Source organism: Misgurnus anguillicaudatus, chromosome 22, assembly GCF_027580225.2.
Source record: "Misgurnus anguillicaudatus chromosome 22, ASM2758022v2, whole genome shotgun sequence".
In the NCBI taxonomy this organism is placed as follows: Eukaryota; Metazoa; Chordata; class Actinopteri; order Cypriniformes; family Cobitidae; genus Misgurnus; species Misgurnus anguillicaudatus.
The window spans coordinates 39921294-39942393 of NC_073358.2; the positions used below are offsets into that span (position 1 = coordinate 39921294).

General features: G+C 36.0%; 1 protein-coding gene across 1 annotated transcript in view; it reads right to left on the reverse strand.

The window, feature by feature from the left end:
- arhgap20b (Rho GTPase activating protein 20b) overlaps positions 1-21100 on the reverse strand; it is a 58401-nt gene that overhangs the window by 3627 nt on the left and 33674 nt on the right. Inside the window, exons 11-14 of the mRNA XM_055198846.2 lie at positions 17514-17675; positions 17248-17357; positions 15435-15624; positions 724-838 (exon numbers count right to left, since the gene is read on the reverse strand). Of these exons, the coding sequence (XP_055054821.2) occupies positions 724-838; positions 15435-15624; positions 17248-17357; positions 17514-17675 (577 nt within the window). The remainder of the gene's footprint in view (positions 1-723; positions 839-15434; positions 15625-17247; positions 17358-17513; positions 17676-21100) is intronic.

Below are 21100 nucleotides of genomic sequence, written 5' to 3' on the forward strand. Positions count from 1 at the left end.
ATTTCCCCTAACAATAAAGCCAATAGTGAATCAGAGATGGAAGAACCTGTCATAAAGACTGCTGTGAGTGCATGAGCATAATTCTATAGTACAGACTGGTCGGACAGAGTAAATGGTTTGTCCAACCGCCTGGTGTTTGTACTTAAGTCTGAAAGCATAAGAAAAAAACATTCTCTATAAAGCACAAAATTGACAGCTTTAAATGGCAAAAGGCAAATTTCTCCTCTCAAGGAATATGCTTCGGTGGTTATGTTTAGCAGTGGTGTTTGGTGGTCATTCTGAATTGAAGGAAAAACAAAGAAATCCTATTCCACAGGGCAAACATTCACCTTCCATCCTGCGCGTGACTGAACTATCAATACCAGTCTGAAATGGCTTTAAGAGAAGCTTATGAAAGTCTTTTTGGACTGAAATAATTTCATTGCATTAACATGCAAATACTTACAGAATTAACTAACCAGAAAAACCAGCACAATCAAGGTAATTTATGCGGGTCCTGCAAGGAAACTGTTTTGCAGCATCCTGCATAATCGCCAAGCCAGTTCTACAAAATGTTAATACGGTCTTAATAGATTTTACTTACACTTACTGCTTAGGGTATACTGTGGAAGTAGAAATAGAAGTGGGTGTATTGTGAAATGTCAGAAAGGGTAATTGCTGTCGGTCATTTACCTCAACAGTCATCCACGTGTCATTATAAAAAGTGCATAATCACACAATTACCTGTGCATTCATGTGTTTCCTGCTCTGAATTCAACCGCCTAGTGAACAGACTCTGCAAATCCTCTCCAAATATGCTGGGAGTGTTTTCTATCAGGTACTGGATGAGCTGGGCAACCTGAATGCCAGATTCAGAACAAAACATCATCAATATGCAAAACAGACAATGTGGGCCCTCAACCTGTAATGTCAACTGCATTGCTATTAGTATAAAGACGGGTGTAGCAGCTCTAACTGAAAGCAAAGCTGTTGTTGCAAGTTTAAAAGTTTTAAAAGATTTATGCTTTGTATATTCATCAGCGCGTGGGTAGTCACACGGCACCTTGTTTCTGCTAGTTCAAATGTGTTTTGACATTAACTTAGAGTTTCATACCACAGAGACTGTGACCCTGGTTAGTATCTTTATGTGAATAAACATTCTTCATACGTGTTTGTATGCATTAATCATTAATGAAATTATTCCTTTCTTAAGCAAGAATCCAATCAAGATTTTCTTATGTTTCGGTGCAAATGAGCACTAAAGGAATGAAAATTTCTTGCATGATTGGAAAATGTAGTCATTGCACAGCTCTGTAAAACTTGCATTGAAAATTTTAATTTTTAATAGACCCCAGAAGGAAAAGTGGCTGTAAGCAGATGATGCTGTCTAGTGAAAAATATCCATTGATTGACCCCTGCTATTTATCTAAATGATTTGCATTAGTGTCATCGGTACAAAAGGCGTCATTATAGTCCTGGACATGAGGAACCATTGTAACCCTAATAACAGGTATTCACCCAAACTGCTGCTTTCATTTAGCACACATTCATCTGTGTGAGAACAGCAAATTCATCGGATTTAATTAGGATTTAAAGCTATATCAGCATTCACCGGATGCATCGATCATGATTGAATGTTGAGAAGCTAAAGCATTAGCATCGCAAAAGTCATGGGTTCGATTTCCTACAATGATACAATTATACCTTTGCATGCACTGCAAAAATAAAATTTCACGTAAAGAACCAAAATAGTAATAAGAGGTTTCCCATTTAAAACTGTAGTATCTGGCAACACATCCCTTATGAAAATTAACCATGATTTTATTGTGGTAAAAGTGTAGTAACCATACTACAGTTACCGTGGTTTCCCTTCCAGATGTAAAATTTATGAAAGGAGATTATTTAAATAATTGTATTTGCAACATTATTTTACGCCGAGAAAAAAAGCATTGCTTTTAAATCATTTTGTGCTTGATATGGCTGAAATTGCAGCTGATAGAAGAGGCATCAGAGAGCAGAGCATTTGTTAATACGTGACAGTTTATTTGGAATGCCAGAGAAACATGTTATCCAAAAATTTTGTTTGCCAAGCCACTTTAAAGAGGAGTCACTAGAAGTCACACAATACCAGGTGTTTTAAAACTTATCGAAGAACCAGTGAGGGGGCAATCAGAAAATACAACTGAAAATAAATACTGGTTTAGAAAACATTAAGCACGATTTCCAAAATCTTGTGCAATGAAACGTGCTCTAATATAGATGGTAGATGGTTTTATATTTTGCATGGATTAGACAACACAGTTCTGTTCCAGAATAGTTAACTTTAAATAAATTGTCAGAATTTACTAATCCTGAAGTTATTTCAAATCTTAGTAGCCAGAAAGTTAGTGAACCTCATTAATTAGTTAACGTTCTCATATCAGGACTGTTTGGGAAAATATTATTGCGCCTTACTGCCTTTCTTTAGTCTTAAAACAACAGATAAAGTAATATTTATCTACTTTATATGTATGGTGTGTGTTGCTGCTGAATAGCACTGACAAAGTCAATTCTATTCAGTAGTCTGCTGAAGTTATGTTAGCTAATCTAGCTACATACAATAGCTTGGTCAGTCACACACATGAAAGTATCAGACTACTATCATAACATGCAATATTTCAAATTATACAACAGTTCTTTCTGGTTCTTGAATCTGATTGGCTAAGAGGCGTGCAATATTCTACTGATAACGGCACAGTAATCGCTTCAGCTTTCGTATCATTCCGCCACCTAGTGAATGGAGGTCCTCTAAACAGGCTCATCTCTGAATGAAAAAACTTCAGGCACACACGGACACACACAGAGATAAAAAATAAGCTTGTGTTCAAGAAAGTCAAAAGCCTTGTAAAAATCTACAAAAAGAATAAAGCTGTCATCATTAACTAATTCATAGTCTAATAAATCTAGAACAAGTCGGATATTGTTTGATATATGTCTTTTTGGCATAAATTCTGATCGAGTCTCATTCTGAACTTAAAAAAATATTTGAGTATTTTGGCCAAAACCCCAGCTAAAAGTTTAGTCATTATTAAGGAGACAAATGGGTTGCCAATTGTCTATCAAAGTAAAATATTTTTTACAGTAGGTTTTGGAATCAGAATTAAGAGCCCTTGTGTTAAGCTAGAAGGCAATTTTTCTGACCAAATACTCTAGAGGGAATGGTGCAAATTCTTCAGCAAAACTTTTGTTGACCTCGGCTGTTAGGCCATCGGTTCTAGGAGATTTCTTATTTTCAATCCACTCAATTATTTCAGTGATAATTAGAGATGTATCACATGCAAGCTGCTCATCTTTAGAAATTGGTTTAACTTCCTTTAATGACTGAAAGAAAATGAGGGCTGAATTCTTACATTTTGATTTATAAAGTTCTGAATAGAAATTACTACAAAAACAGGCTATTTCCTTGGAATTCTCTGTCAAAATGCCATTAATTTCCAGCGAACTAATGGTAAGATTCCTAGAGTTGTATTTTTCCATTCAAGAAAGTAGGCAGAGCTCTGTTCTCCTTGTTCTAGCCAGTTTCTCCTTGAGCGAACATATAAAACTTCAGCCTTGTATTTATAAATACTGTCTAATGCAGTTTCTGATAAGCCATTATGAGTTTTGCTCTGAAGTGTTAATATATTAAATATAACCTTCTCCTCTTCATACTTTCTCTGTTTAGCCAAATTGCTATTAAATTGTCTAATGCACATTACCTACTACATAGTTTAGCAACTTCCAATTTAGGCCAATTTTTTTCTCAGAAGCAGCTATCACCCAGTAGTACCGAATCAAAAAGGAAATTCTTTTATTTAATTTACCATGTCTACGTAAAGAGGAATTTATTTTACAATATGAGGCCATGAACCTTATATTTGAGTGTCCTGTGGATAAGGGAGTTGAAAGGAGAATAGTGTGGTGATCTGTTAAGGGAGAGGGAAGATTAGTGACTGAAACATTATGGTGGTGTTTATGTGGTACAAGCCAATAATCTATACGAGAAAGTCTTGAGGCCTCTTTGCTATTATAGTTTTTTTAATATGGCGAAACGACATGGAAGCCTTCTAGGACTTACCCGTTCAATGTAAATAAAGAGAAGAACATTCTAAGAGAAGAAATTCTAAGCTTACAAAGAAAAGTCAGATCATTGGCAGAGGTCATTTGACACCAATGAGGACATATTTATAAATAAAGACATTGATTATGATTAATAAAAGACTTAAAATCATACGTATTGCCCCTTTAATAAAAACATCTAAAACAAAGAATAAATGTAATATTTAAATTTGTATATGTCAACTGTCAATGCATAAACATGTTTACATTTAGGCTATTTCAAAAGAATTTTTTCAGTCAGTGTAGACAAATATTTGGGTAACAATAGACTATTAATTTTACAGGCTAACACATACAGTGTTGGGAAAACTCTAGTTTGAAAAAATAATGAATGCAAATCCTGTTAATAAGATTTAGCACTGCCCACAGGACCCAATCGGAATGTCAAGTGTTTTTTTCTGATTTCCGTGCAAGAACGGGAAAACAAAAAATCAAATCATAATTTAAAAAAAAACGGAATAACAAAAAAATTAGTTGTTCTTGTTTTTTTTAATATAATGCAAAAACAAATGAACAAATGATACCTGGACCCACCAACGGGTGGGGACTATTCTAATAAAACAAAATTAACTGCATGGTTTTATCCAGTCTTACGTAGCCTCAAGACTAGAATCAGTCAGTCATTGAGTGAGAGATGGTAAACTGTCAAATTAGAGACGTCTTTGACAAGGAAGTCTGGATATCAGAAACTAAAAGACAGGCTACAGAAGTCAGAGAGTGTGAAACTGGGCTAACAATTACCAGAGGCGATTCTAGAGTCTATGGGGGCCCTAAGCAAAAATTCCTAGGGGGCTCTTCCGACCAGTGTTCTGAACTATAGCTATAGCTATAGCTGCTATCCAATTTGGTCTCCCTGTTAGTTAGATTAAAGGAAAGTACTGTTAGGGACACTTAGGGACACTTGACTAAAATGTTAACTATGAATCAGAGATCAAGAACAAAAACAAAAAAAACAAAGTTGCACATTAAGTAAGGTCTAAAATTAGTCTTTATTTTATGAATTAAATATAATTATTAATTTTATTATTTATTTATTTTAAAAGCTACAGATGTGATTTTCTCTTGTCTTGGGTTGTTTGATTAACATTAGGGCTGTCAAAATTAACGCGTTAATAACGCGTTAACGCAAATTCATTTTAACGCCACTAATTTTATTAACGGAGATTAACGCAACACGCAATTTCTGTTTGACCCTTGGTCCAGCCCATAGTTGAATGAACAGAGACGCAGACAAATGTGACTCTCTCTAAATGAGTAAAAGGTTTTCATAGAAATAAGAACATTAAGCAAATCGGTCCGTCTACCAAATCCAATGCTCTAAATGCTCGTTGGACATCTGATATGATCTTTATTTATACGTCTGAGAGGTGTAACGTTCCCGTCCTCCTAATGCTTAATCTAATACAAAAATGCGTCTCAATTCATTTTGGTTTCGCTTTTATGCATGACTTATAAAATAGACTGCAGGAGTTGCTTGATGTTAAAATAGTCATTAAGAGAGATAAAGTTCGGTACCTGATTAATGTTAAAGAGTTATTAAGAGCGACAAGACTCAAAAGCGATCTCCTCACGCTGACTGACTGACATCTGAAGCGCGTGCACACAGACGCGCGAGTGCGCGACCCGGATATATAGACATCTACACAAAATTACAGTTTTACAAATATCTGTTTTGATAAGAATTCACGCAGGTAGGATCTATAATCTGTTATGTTTTAAGTAAATGTTTGGTTAACTGTTGGGTAAAAATATCTGATGTGTAACATTAGGCTATATTAGATCACTTAGATTTTAAGCAGTCTGTCTCAATGTCAATCAAACAAAAGGAAAAAAAAGTTGAACATACATTGATGATGTTTTTGCTTTGTGTGTGCTAAATCTATTAGTTTTACCAGTGATTTTAAGGTATTGATGTGGTAATATAATGTATGGATGTGGACATTTTTGTGGTAATTTGACTCTTTCAACTTCAAACACGTGTAGTTCTGTCATAATTCGTTATATTTCAACAAATCATGCATTGTTCTACGTTTTAATAGAGAATGTCAAAATATGAACACTAGGGGTGGGCGATATGACCAAAATTTTCTATCACGATAGAAGCACATTTATATCATGATAACGATATATATCATGATATGATGATTTATTTCAGAAACACATGCATATAAGCAAAAAAGGCAGGAAAATCACACACTTGTACTTTTGTATAACATATTTTTTATTTAAGTTACTTGCAGCAATACTTTAAATAAAACCTAAACATACTGTTTACACTACAGATTTAGTATGGGTTTAATGTTCCTGCCTTATAGTAAATTGCTTACTAACATGAAGTGTCAATGAGTACAGTACTGTTAAAATGAGGCAGAAATAACTTCTCTAAATTATTATATCTTCACTTGTGTTATGCAAACAGCTGCCAGATGAACATGGCAAAAAAATCTAAATGCATTGCATCTGAGAACACATGTCTGTATAGACATTTAACATAACATATACAGTGTAACACCACTGTAAAACATCAAAACAAAGTGCTTAAATGAATTAACATTTTAAACAACATTTGTCAGTAGCTACTTCAAGTTTTGAGCCAAGAACACTAGTTGGTCAACAGTCTCTGGTTTCAGCGCAGACCTGTGGCAAGTGACAATGTTGCCACTAGTGCTGAAGGCACGCTCCGATGGAGAACTTGTGGCCGGAATGCAGAGGTACCTCTTAGCCAAATTGGACATTCTTGGAAAATTAATTTCATGCAATTTCCACCAATGCAGGGGATCAGTTTCACTGTCAGTCTCCACTGTTTGCAGGTAGCTCTTTAGTTCTTTAGTGAGACTTGCTCTGTTGCTTTTTTTTTGAAGTAACTACCTAAACCCTTGTGCTTCTTCTTAGCTGGCTCTGCTGGTTCAGCTACTGCTGCTTCTGTTGATGTCTGAGAAGTAGCAGCACTCTCTTTGTTCTGAACAACCACCAATTCCATCTCTTCAATCTCTTTAGCAGCCTTCGACATGATATAGTCCACCTTCTCCTCCTTGATGTACTTTGTTCTGAATCGAGGGTCAATAAACGATGCCATGTCCAGAAGGTCTTGGGTGACTGGATCATTGTATTTCTCATTCAAGTACTGAAGGATTTTCTCTTTTATGTTTTTAGTAAGTTGGGTGTCATCATCCTGTGGTGCTAGAATTGCTTCATTAAAAAGATGGAGCACAGGCTTCAAGTAAGATACACTTACATACTCTTCTCCAGACAGGGCGTCAGTAAACTCTGTGAGAGGTTTCAGAGATTTACTGATGGATTCAAGGACATCCATATCTTGCCACGTTGGTATTAAATGTCTTGTTTTCTTGTCTGCTCTCAGAACCTGGGAAACTGCCTTCTCTTGCTCAATTAGCCTTTCAATCATATTTTGTCTGGATCCCCATCTGGTTACTGTTTCAGTTATTAATTGATGAGCAGGTAAGCCCAGTTCTGTTTGAGCAACAGCTAGTTCCCGCTTTCTCTTCCATGTATTAGAGAAGGCACTTACTACCCTCTTACACACACTTACAGCACGATCCACCTGTGGCAGTTTCATACCATGCTCTGTAAAAGAGGATATAGATAAAAAAAAAATAGTTTAGTTAAAGAAAACAAAAAAAGTGTTAATTGAATTTAAAACAAAAGACAACAACAAAACTGTTGTAATTTATACCTTAGATTTTGAATAGCTGCCTAATCCTAACTTTTATAACTAAAAAATTATAAATAAAACTTTAACCGTACTAAAAATGTGGGCTATCTACACTTATGTTTTAATTCATTTTTTATTAAAAAAAAATTACATATTGTTTTGTGTTATCCTGTTTAATACGTTGTCATTTTGTGTTGGTTTTGTGTTAAAATAAATAAAAGGGATAACAAGATGTAAAATCTAGCTATAAATGTAGCTATAATAATGTGTAGCTATAATAATGACTACACATAAAGAGACTATACTACTAGTGCAATATAATAATGATAAAAATAAACAACAACAATACAAAACAACATTGCTACTGTTAAAAATAAATGTCATTTTAGACATTTGCAAACAATTGTGGATTTTTTTTAAACACTCACCAATTGCGAGGTGTAGACGATGACCAAAGCATTGTAGCCTGGTCCAATTGTTAAGTTGAAGTGCTCTGATGTTATTAGTCGCGTTGTCAGTAGTAACACAGACTTGCCGGCTTTCTTGTAATCCCCAAGACTCCAATGCCTCTCTGAGACCTTGCGCAATCATTTCTCCTGTGTGGTCTCCCGGGAAATATGAGGTTTGTAAGCATTTACTGCACAGAGTCCAGTTGTTTATGAAATGTATCGTTAGACTCATGTAAGGCTGCGTTGAACGGCTCGCCCAGAGGTCTGTAGTCGTTGAAAAGTATGCAACATCACGTATCTCTTTTTCAACTTCGCTACGGCAAGTCGCGTATAAACTCGGCAACTCCACCTGTCGTATATATTTGCGACTTGGCATTGTATATCTCGGATCCAGTGTGTGAATCAGTTCTTTAAAACCCTCCTTTTCAACTGTACTGATAGGTGCCATATCTTTGCATATGTGCGTTGTAATAGCACGAGTTATGTCTACCCATCTTCGAGATTTCCTTTCATAAGGAACTGCTTTAGCAAAAGACGTCATTAATGATGTTTGTACATGTTGTTTAGAAGCGGTCTTTGGTGGTAAGCGGGGTTCTGTGGTGGAAATCCGCATTTTTTGACTTTGGGCATGCTCGTATGGATGCTTTGATTTCAGATGATAAAACAGGTTCGACGTATTTCCTCCGGTTGTCTGAACAGTCGTCATGCATACCTTGCAAATCACATTTGTCTCACTTGTATCACTTTTTTTTATAACCAAACCAATTCCACACCACAGATATTGCACCTTTTTTTTTGACAATCTCTTCGTTGTTCTCCTCGTTACAGAGATTTGTAGTGCCCGCCGCCGCCGCTGCTGCACTGCCTTCCCCTTCCATTGTCGGAGTGAATACGTACGTAATACGTCACGCTTGGCTGCGTGCGTCACGTTCAACATCACGTGAGCGCAAACGCGATACAAACGATAATTCAAAATCTCTACCGGTTGAAACATTTCTACCGGTTAATTTTGTTTACCGGTATATCGCCCACCCCTATGAACAACAAAAAAAAAATATTAAATTTGCTAATTCCGACTCAACTTGCCAGCACAGGTACCCAAATGATGCAACAGCAAACAAAAATGGAGAAAGAAAAATCTTCTGAAAGGAAAATTCATATACAAAACAATGGCTGGTGATTCTGTTAAAATGTAAACAGGCTGTTGTTAACATACATTTGCATAAAGCATCTATATATGTATATATGATTAGAATATTAAAAACCCGAAAAGTGTTAAATTAGGGTAAATTTAGAATGGATAAAAATGTGCGATTAATTTGCGATTAATCGCAGTTAACTCATGAAATCATGCGATTAATCTAGATTAATTTTTTTAATCTATTGACAGCCCTAATTAACATACATGACAGACTTAAGTAGGTTAATTGAGGTTACTGTCTCTTTAAGACCAAATAAGCACAGACTGGTTTCTGCTTCTAATATATACATAAACTAGATTAGTAGGTTAGACATAAACAAATGTTTTTATTAAAAAAGAATACTGTGGAGATCATTTTGTTTGTATGTGCCCTGTCAAGAACAGAAAGATTTTTATGTTTGCTTGCTTTTTGAAACGCGTCTCTTCGTGTATGGCTAGACATAAAGCTTTACTGGGGCACATCCCCCCCCCCATTTTTTGCTGACTTTCTTTGAAAGCCTGCTGTGTGCAAGAAGTGTGCAACACTTCTATACAATGTCCTTTGCTTAACCCACTATTCTACAGTGCAACAGTTACTGCGAAAGATACACACACAAATGTAATCTTCATCATACCTAACATTATTAACATGTTTGGAGGCATAAATGGCATAACATGTTTGGAATTAATGACAGCAGAGAAATATTTTCTACATTATACAATGATGGCAATGATTAATAACTTATTTTTACAAGAATATTTTTACAAGAATTTAATGACTGCTATACTAAATAATCTCAGTCATAGTTACTGCTAACTGTTATGTAAGTTAGTGTCCTAGAGTTAAATATTAGTAAACTAAATATTCATTTCATATCTGAAAATACAGAACAGTAAACACATAAATCTGTTGCAACAATGCATTTCTATAGACTTGACAAGAGGCTTTCCTGAGATTTTTCCTCTAATGTTTGAGACCTGACAGGGTGTGGATGTAGTTTTTCTTAGCTCCCTTAAACTCATCATCTCTCCTTTCTTCTTCCCTTTCCTTGCTTTGCACAAAACATTTCTGATGTACATCTACAGAAGCCAATAATGATATAGTCAAAATAAGATTAGCATTATTATTAACAAACTTACTTTAGTCTCACTCGCGTGGCGTCACCTTTTGAATGCGGTTGTGCGTGGATGAACGCAAAGACGCGCGCAGATATGTGCGTGCACGCGACAATGCGACGGCTTCGTCGCTTTTACAAGCGTAAATTGGGTAACTACTACACTGCATATAGATCCGTTTTTGCCGCGATTGTCTTTGTAAAGGAATAATACACTAGTTAACTGCTAAAATTTAAACTTGAGATTTACACTGGGGCACGTGCCCCAGTAAAAGGGGTCTAGCGACGCCCCTGCTGCGCACACACATAGATGGAGGGCAAATTCCAAACGGCACAGTATAAAGTCGTCCCACATAAAAACGTTAAGTTGTTTATCATTGCTCTATTCGCCAAATCTATTTTATTCGATTAATGTAACCTTCTCAAATGATAAGAATGTAATTTTTGTCCACAGCCACTTGCCAGCATTCTCCTGTTAGCAAACTATGCCAGTGGACTTTTTGCCAACTACCACCGTGTACGCTATAGCGGATTTATACACCTGCAAGCCTTGTTCTCACCCGCTCTTCGCCGGGAAGTTGTCCCAACTCTTCTCCCAGTTGAAGAAGGTTTTAATTAGTATGTCACTGAGACTTTACCTGTAAAAACCAGACTAAAGTCTTAAATATATTTGTGAGATAAAGAACATCAGTTTAATTTCAAGCATTAATTTCATTACGTTTTCAATTGCTGACATGGCCTTACTCAGTCAATATTAAAGATATTAATGTAATTTTTCACATAATTTTCTTCACCTTTTGTAGTTTTTTATGTACAAAACCATAAACCAAAAAAAAAACTTAAGTATTTTTACTTTCTACATAAAAGTAAATTTTCAATTATTCGTATTTTATTAGTGTTTTCTTTGGAAAACAAACATTCCAAAACATATTATCATAATTTTTACTCCACTACATTTCATAATTTCAAGTTTTTGATTTATATTTAATATTTAAGTACATTAAACATCTATTTTTTTGTACTTTTACTTAAGTAAAAATTTTTTTTCCTACTTTTACTCAAGAAAGTAAAAGTACACAATTTTTATGTAATTCGGCATTAAATAAATTTTAATATGCAATATATAATGAATACACAGTATGATTCTATGCTTTAGAATGTAGTGAACATTTTTTAGTAAAGAAAAGTAATTTTTTTCCCAAGACAAACACTCTGATAAAGCATAGATGCTTGGAAAATGTAACTAAAATACTTAAGTATTATACACCTCTGCTAGTGGCACCCCTTTGTATATTCCAGGCTCTCTCAATAATAGATGAGATGAGATCATAGACATCCATTTTCGCTTCAATGGATCATACAGGTCAGAATAATAATATAGAATATGGGTATATAGCTCATGAATGCACAGCAGAGTTTGATATGTTATGGTCATAGGTTTGATCTAAAGTAGTCTCGGCCTCAGACGTCATGCCCACGAATTATTGTTTGAACATCTAATGCATATGGAACACTTTTCTGGAAACACTCCAGCAGATTTCAAAGTCGCCCTTTGATTGATTTAATTATACAGCATTTCTGGGAGATGTGTGTGTCACAATCTTTAGCCGTCCACCCGGAAACAACACAAAGCGTTTGATCGAAGAAAAAAGCTTTTCTGTTTATATCGGTAACAAAATGTTTTATCAGGATTGAATAAAAGTATTGTTGTTATACACAAAGAGAAACATGATTGGTTGCTTTACGTGTCAGTCATATTGCCTCTTGGGTGGCCCTTGGCCATTCAAGGTGGCCATGGTTTCCAGCCCCTCATAAGGAACTATAGATCTACAGAAACACACATGATTATTAAAATGTATTGCTTAAATGCAAGTCACTTCAGATGAAATGAGTGGGGATGAGGGTCATTAATGTATTTATTTTCCCTATGTCACTCAAAGATTCCAATAAGCTGCTATAGTGGCCAGATTCTAATAAGAATTGTAATATTTAGGTATCCAGGCAACCCATTCTGTCCCGCTTTCTTCAAAAGATGGAATTTCATTTACATGTCTGGCATGTAGGCCAAATTAGAGAAAGCACTCGCAAATCAGCGGATGAATTTTTTTCATAATATTTAATCTATTTGAGAAACATGCATGAGATGTGATTAATGTAGCTAGACACAGCAAGATGAAGTCAACTTGAATAACCTAAATCTGACTGACTCAATCTTGACAATCTTAATGAAACTGAGCTCGGCTTTTTCTACTACATTTTTCAAATCTCTAAATCAGTTTTTGCTTAGTCTGCATGTCACTGGCTTATACATACGGATGAAATCTGTTTGTGGGCTGCAGTGCTATCAGTGGCTTGCTGTGATTTAATAGGCATTATCAAACCTTACCAGCAGCTGCAATCTTCTATTTCTGGTTGAAGTGTTTATCTTCTCTCTAAATTAAAGGCTTTTAGCTTTATATCAAAACAGGTCTCCATTTGCCACCCAGCCCACAGTTCATTTTTCCTGCAGATAAGATCGTACCTCCCAAAAATACCAGCCTTCAACTTTAATATCGCCCACTAACCAAACCCAACAAAACCAAAGGGTCAGGGTTTTGTTTGTCCATTTTGAAAATTGCCTATGCTGGAAGATGATGTACCAACATCATTACTGTTTGTGGGCGATTTTTCTCAAATCTTTTTTTCTCAGACATCAAGAAAGTTATTATGTACTCTGAAAACAGCGTAACTTTTGTAAGGAACATAATTTTGTTAGTATAACACTTATTATCAGTGGCATCAGGAAATCTATTTGTTTGCATTTTCAGGTCTTAGCCAGCAGCCATAAGATGAATCACAATCCAAACTCTGCTTGCTGAAAAGAATAAGTTTCTCTTGAGGTAAGAGCTTTGACCCCACCAGTTTTATATGCTTTGCAAACTGAAGTGGGCTCTGGACACATCATTCGGCAACTTTCCCATAGGCTGCGTATTGAAAATTCATGTGAGTGACTGCTTATTTGATCATTGAGGGTTTTTTAGAAATCACCTGTTAAGTCAGCAGTGATAAACTGCATAAAAGGGATGAGGTCCATCTACACTTAACGTGTCTGAATGAGCAAAGCTCCAGTCAGTTTACTCAAATGACTAAGCAGCGGTCTTAGCACATTCAATAACAATAAGTAATCAGTGCTTAGTGAATTTAGCAACAGTGAAATAGCTGATTAGCTGTGTATCCAAACTAATCAACTGTATAAATATTATAACTCTATAACTTCATTTTCAGTAGCCATTCATTGCATAATATTACATTTAAGCAATATTGCTCGAGTAGGAGTGTGATATAGCTCTATATCATCACGGCTGTGATTAGGCCAGAGGCACGAGGCCGTAGTCTTATGAAAGAGGCGTCTGCATGATCGATTGGAGGAGCATAATTATGCTATTCGTACCTGTAGGAGCCATTTTTTAATCATACATTTCACATAATAATTTATTCTTATAATGTTTTTTATTGTTCTACTTTTTGAGAACATGTGCCCTCAACAGGTCAAAAGGCCTAAATAGGAAGGCGACAAGGTGGAGGCGTGGCTGACTGGGAGAACATAGCTTTTTGACCTTGCCACAGGAATGTTTGAATGAACTGCTGCCCCTTTTTTGTGCTCTTAAAGCAGTTCTCTTTATCATTTATTTAACAGATAAAGGATCTGTACTATTTGTTTTGTTGTAATAAAACCCACCTACTTTTTCACCCTTACTCTTTTGGATTTGTCTTGGTTTATTGGAACAAGCAAGCGTCAAAGATTCCCCCAGTCAACACCAAGGTGACAAAGAACAAATTCAAGACAAAATAGTCACTACAATACCAGTAACCCAGACTATCAGATGGCCCAACATTTTTTACATATTAATAATAAGAATGATTCTTAAAATTGAGGTTTTGGAGCATGTGAGACCATTGAGGGGGAGATAGGCGTGAGTCTTTTTGGATCCATCAGTTGAATGCGCTTCGTTATCCAGGTTTAAACGACGATATAGAATTTCAGTGTTTTTTTTATTATGTGTTTTCTGTTTTTTTGCAATTGTTTTCTTTTTCATGTTTTAGTATTTGGCATTTATTGCCTGTTTAGTTTTTTTTCTTTAAATGATTTTCGTGTACTTTGTTGGGTAAATTTAGGCAAGTTGCGTTTGAAAGTCCCAACACTCAACAAACAAAGCTTTTTTATCATATAGCTGTGATATGTAATGTTACATGTTCATAAGAGCAACATTCATAGAGGGTTTCATCGGACGCACGTGCGTTGTCGCGGTTACGCATTTGGTCCGAACTTTACTTCCAGTTTCTATTTGTTTAATGGTCTAGTGGTTAAAATGAACTGTGGAACAAATACCTCATTGAAAATAACAAATGTTTTGGTTTCCTAAAGATGAGGGGAGATGTTGATCATGAATCATCACTATGTGAAGGGAGGTTTGGCAGCCGGTTTGTAGTTAACATTGTATACATTATAGTACACATTTTACACAGCAACGTTAACTAAATGTCATTTTTTATACGATTTAGCTATAAAATATGAACTAAAGTAATCTACTTCTTGTTCATTTTGCTTGTTATCAGCAATACACTACTCTAAAAGGACTTTGTTGTTATTGATTTTTAGCTAAGTTTACCATGTTCTTTCTTTATACTTCTTTTGTACTGTAAAGGACCCCCTCGAAAATGAGATGGTTCATTTCAAGGGGTTATCCTTGAAAATAAAGAAAGAACATAAAGAAAGAAAGAACATCTTTGTTACTGCTGAAACCGTCTATAACATACAATCTTGATGTTGAATTAAAGTCTAATATGTTTTATTTGTCATCTACCCAAGTAAAGTGCCATATGATTTTTCTGTGCGTGTAACTGATATTTTACTGGTTTACCTGCAATGTGTTCTTTCCCTCCTGCTCAGGGATGATCTGGGATGATTTCCAGAGCATGTTGGGTGCGACGCAGAGGGCCAAGTTCGTTGCTGTCATCAGATTTACATGTGAGTGGCTGTGTATTCTGTACAGCACTCCAAACAAGTGGCACAACAAGGTAACATTCTCCTCCGGCAGCTGGGAGAGCAAACTGGACAAAAACACAGAAAATAAAGCTAGGATACATATCTTGACACCACAAAGGCTCTGACAAGGAAGATTTTATAAGAAATCTAGCTACATATGCCAAATATTAAGTACAAACAATAAGTATATAATATTACCCTGCTGAAAAAAAACAATAAAACCATTACAGAAAATTCTAATGGTTTCCATTAAAATACCAATAGGAACCATTAGCTTTTACCATTAAAACCACTTCACTGTAGTGTGTTTTGGGCCATATTCCATTAGAACCAATACATAGAACCAATAGAACCAATACAAACTATTAGAGACCAACAAAAACCAATACACTGTAGTGTGTTTTGGGCCATATTCCATTAGAACCAATACAATTCCCAATTAAACCATTAGAATTTTGAATATCCATTCAATATAAAGGCATAGGCAGATATTTGTGGGGGGTGGGGTGTGGTATTATTAAAACCACGATTATTATAAAAATAAACTGTAAATAATTTTGCAAGTAGTAAAAAATACAAATGCAAACTGGGGGAAAAGTTCCCTCTTCCTTGCTTTAGTGTCATGATCCTGTCAGCTTTGTATGCCTTTGTACTTGTTTTGTGTGACAGGGTCACGGCAGCCCTCATATTCATCATGGCAGCCCTCACTGTTGTTTTGGTCTGGAGAGTCACGTAGCTTGTATTATTTTGTGCCTCATGCTCTGTCCCCAGTCTTCACCTGTGTGTCCTCGTTCCCTAGTTTAGTTCTTCCCTATTTAAAGCCATTGTGTCTTGTGTGGGATCATTGTGTGTGTCACCTTTGACACCGTCATTGGTCCTGTCTTTTTTTGCCCTGTCTTTGTTATATGTTATCAGTTATATTCCTGCCTTGTTTACACTCGCGAGGGTGCTTTTGTTATATAATAAAAGTCTTTTTGGTTGAGAGCTGTCTGCACTCTTGGGTTCTGTCCTCCACACACATGACACACAGGTTTGGCAGGCCTCTGTGTAGACATGTCCTTACACATGTATAATGTATTACTTGTGTCCCCTACAAAAATTGTTTTTGAGAAATGCTATGTTTGCCCCCACTCCCTCAACTGATAAAAAACGTATGCATATAAGGGCATCCGTTTATATATTTTATAATATATAATATTAAATCTTTTCAAGGACATGACGTCTTCAAAAGCTTAAATGGCAACCTTAAAGTTATGGACTATAGAGCCATAATAACACCATCTGTTTGACGCTTTGATTAGAGGCACATTGGTGTATCAAAAATAGCATATCACAGTGGAAAGCACAAGAGTACCTAAAAATCACAAAATGCCTTTTTAAACGTCTCTATAGTAATGGTTTCACATAACAGCTGATATATTCCAAGTAGCACTTGCCTCTTTTCACTGGAAAATATGGTCCCCGACTTGTAAACCAATTCAAAGCTAAGGTTAATAATTGACCTCTTTGAGTGATGTACAATTACACACTACCGGTGCAGTTTTCCCATAGAAATTTGGTTTCCTGACCTGTCAACTGACTCAGAGCTAAGGCTAATAATTGGTGTCTAGTGTTGATGTGCAATTATAAAGCAACGAGGTGAACAGGTTGTGTATTAGTGCACAGTTAGACCATTCAACTGAACTCACCTTCGGACTTTATAAAGTTTATGCTGTTGATCCTCAATCTGGAGAACTTCCATCCAGTCTTCATAGAGGTCACAACATAACACACCACCAGGCAGTTCACGTAAAAACTCCTGCACACACAAACAAAAAACTGTAATGTAGGATAAAATCTAAGAAAAATTAAATGCATTTAGCATAAAGCAAATTATGCTCTTGAGACATTAGAGAGGCTATGTGAATGTATATTCAAAGCTGAACTTTGAGCTCTGGGATGACTAAGTACTGACTGTAATAAGAGATGCAGAGATGAACACAGATTCTTTATGCAGTGAAAAGCTTTTCCCAGAATTAATTCGCTCCTTTAGAATCCTGCAGTTTTTTGCATTCGCGGAACGTCGAAATATTCCACACGTCTCTGGACCCTCACAGAACAGAAGGTATAGCAAGTCCTAGAAAGAAAAAAACGCATTATAAACAGACAAATGCCTATTCTGACATTACAAAATAGAAAAAAAGATTTTAAGAGTTCATTCAGGTCATTTCAGGGAGGTATCACAAAGCCCACCCCCCTCAAAAAAAGAAAGAAGGACAAGGATATGACATTTCAAAATATAAAAGAATCATTTTTTTATAGGCTTGGTAACACTTTACTATAAGGTCTCATTTGTTAATGTATTAACTAACATGATCTAACCGTTAATAAAATACAGCTGCTCATGGTTTGTTCATGTTAGTTCACTGAAAAAAAATGATTCATTGAATTTAATAAGTTTTTTTAAGGTAAGTGGTTGCAATCAATTTATTTAAGCTACATTTAAACAAAAAAGATTAGTAGAGTAAAATAAAATATAAAACTTTTGTTTAAATGTAGCTCAAATAAACCGACCGCAACCACCCACCCCAAAAAAATTATCAAATTCAATGAATCATTTTTTTCAGTGTTCACAGTCCATTAACTAATGTTTACAAGATTAGAATAATGTTTTAGTAAATGTTTCAATTGACAAAGAAAAAAATGCTTTATAAGTGCAGTTCATTATTCAATTCAATTTATTTTATTTCATTATTAGTTCATGTTAACTAATGTAGTAAACTAATGTTAGCTAATGAACCTTAAAGTGTTACCCAATTATGTTTTAATTATATTAACATATTTAGATCACTTTTACTACTTATATGAGCTGCTTAGACTATTTATGTAAACTTTTTATTTGCAACTTTAAACAGGTAGTTTAATGGAGTTTTGTTGTTTTATAGCCTTAGCAACTAATCATGTAATTAAACTTGTTGAACTTACCTCAATGTCTTTTACAATCATTTAACCCATCATGGGTAATGCTGAAGTCACTGTTACAAGCTGTAAAGCATGTAAGATTGTCATTATTTTTAACTTCTCCCTCTACCATGCCTCTCCTGTTTCTAGGTTCAGGAGAAGAGATAAAAGCACGCTCACACTGACAATTGATTGGTTGATTTACCGAAACAGGCCAATCAGGATGGTTTCTGTCTTACATGCGCTTAATAAGGCACACTAGCACACACACGCAAAGTCTCCCCCTCCCTCTCTGCCGTGTGCGCGACACTCTTGCCAGCTCGGAGATTGTAACTAATTTGCGTGCATCAGGGAGCCGCTATCAATATGCAGGAGATTCCCGGAACTTCCCGGAGACTTGCGATGTCTGAAATGACCATAATAACACCATATACTTCAAGCTGTGATCGTAGCACAGATCTACAGCACTGGAGCCATGATAATACTGAAGCATGGTGGAAAATACAGTACGGATGCTAAAGGGATACTCCAGCCAAATATCAATATACCCCATCATTTACTCACCCTCAAGCAATACAAGATATGTATGTCTTTCATATGAGCACATTTGGAGTTATTTTAGTAGAAAAAGTCCAAAAATTAAATCCGTCCTTCACAAGAATAATCCACATGGCTCCAAGCGGTAAATAAAGGCCTTTTGCTGTAATCAATGTCATTTTACAGATTTCAAACTTTATAAACTGTAATAACTAGCTTCTGGTAACGACGCCAATTTGGATTCAAACAATAGAGGGTATACACGTGACGTCACCTTTGGCGAAAGTGACTGCGGTTACACCCACTTGAGTGGCAAAAGAATTTGTGTACAGTGTGAAATCAGCAAAAACACGGGGAAAACGCGTCTAAATGGGAAAAAGCTGTTGTGTGATAGACCGTACTAACAGATTTAACAAGAACTCGGAGCTATCGTTTTACAGACTGCCAAGAAAGAGAAACAAATAGATTGTTCATGCCAATGTCCACTGACCCCAGGTGGGTTGAAAAGTTGCTAGGGTCACTATCAAGTCCAACTAAATTAAATTTTTGCTGACATGGCGTGACGTCAATGCATACCTACTCTATTCATGCAAGAGTTTTAGCATAGTGAGTGTTCGTTGCCATAGAATGTTGAGCAGTGACTCTCGTAAATCGCGTGAGTCCAAGATGGTGTCATTACCCGAAGCTAGTTATTATAGTTTGTAAAGTTTTTCTTACAATATCACAGCAAAATACCTTCATTAACACATTGGAGCCATATGGATTACTTCTGTGAAGAATGGATGTACTTTTTTTTAAGTAAGAAGTTGTTCCCTGATCCCGGTTTTCTCCATTTATAAGCTTGGAAAAGCAAGGGCATTTAAAGGTCACGTTCTTCCTGATACCATTTTTTAAACCCTAGTTAGTGTGTAATGTTGCTATAATAGCATAAATAATACCTGTAAAATGATAAAGTTCAAAGTTCACTGCCAGGCGATATATTTCCTTCAATAGAATTCCTATTTAAAAGCCTACAAGAACGGCCGGTTTGGACTACAGCCCTCTATTTCCTGCTTTAATGACGTCTGTAGAACAGTTTGTTGACTAAACTCCGCCCACAGGAATACGTCAGTCACCAGCTTTGGCACAAACGGCTCTGCTAAGCTAAGCTGCTGTCGAATCACAACACACTAAACAAACCACACAATCAGAACTCGATACGTATTTCTGAAGAAGGGACCATTTTTAGGACAGTGAAAACAGCGCTATAGAGATAAGTAAATTGCTTGAAAAATATCGCGTTTTTTACACATGAAACATGAACACGTGTTATATTGCGCACTGTAAACACAATTAAAGCTTCAAAATCACAGACAGAACGGGAGCTTTAATATAATGGAAATATGTATCTCGGATTGCTTGAGGGTGAGTACATCATAGACTATTTTTTATTAGGGCTGTCAAAATTAACGCGTTAATAACGCGTTAACGCAAATTCATTTTAACGCCACTAATTTTATTAACGGAGATTAACGCAACGCGCAATTTCTGTTTGACCCTTGGTCCAGCCCATAGTTGAATGAACAGAGACGCAGACAAATGTGACTCTCTCTAAATGAGTAAAAGGTTTTCATAGAAATAAGAACATTAAGCACATTGTCTACCAAATCCAATGCTCTAAATGCTCGTTGGACATCTGATATGATCTTTATTTATACATCTGAGAGGTGTAACGTTACCGTCCTCCTAATGTTTAATCTAATACAAAGATGCGTCTCAATTCATTTTGGTTTCGCTTTTATGCATGACTTAGAACAGTGTTTCCCAACCCTGGTCCTCGGGCACCCCCTCCCAGAAAGTTTTAGATGTCTCCTTATTTAACACACCTGATTTAACTCATCAGCTTGTTAGGGAGACCTGTTTACCATTTTGGAAGGAGGCTGATGAGTCGAATCAGGTGTTTTAAATAAGGAGACATCTAAAACTTTCTGGGAGGGGGTGCCCGAGGACCAGGGTTGGGAAACACTGACTTAGAAAATAGACTGCAGGACTTGCTTGATGTTAAAAGAGTCATTAAGAGAGATA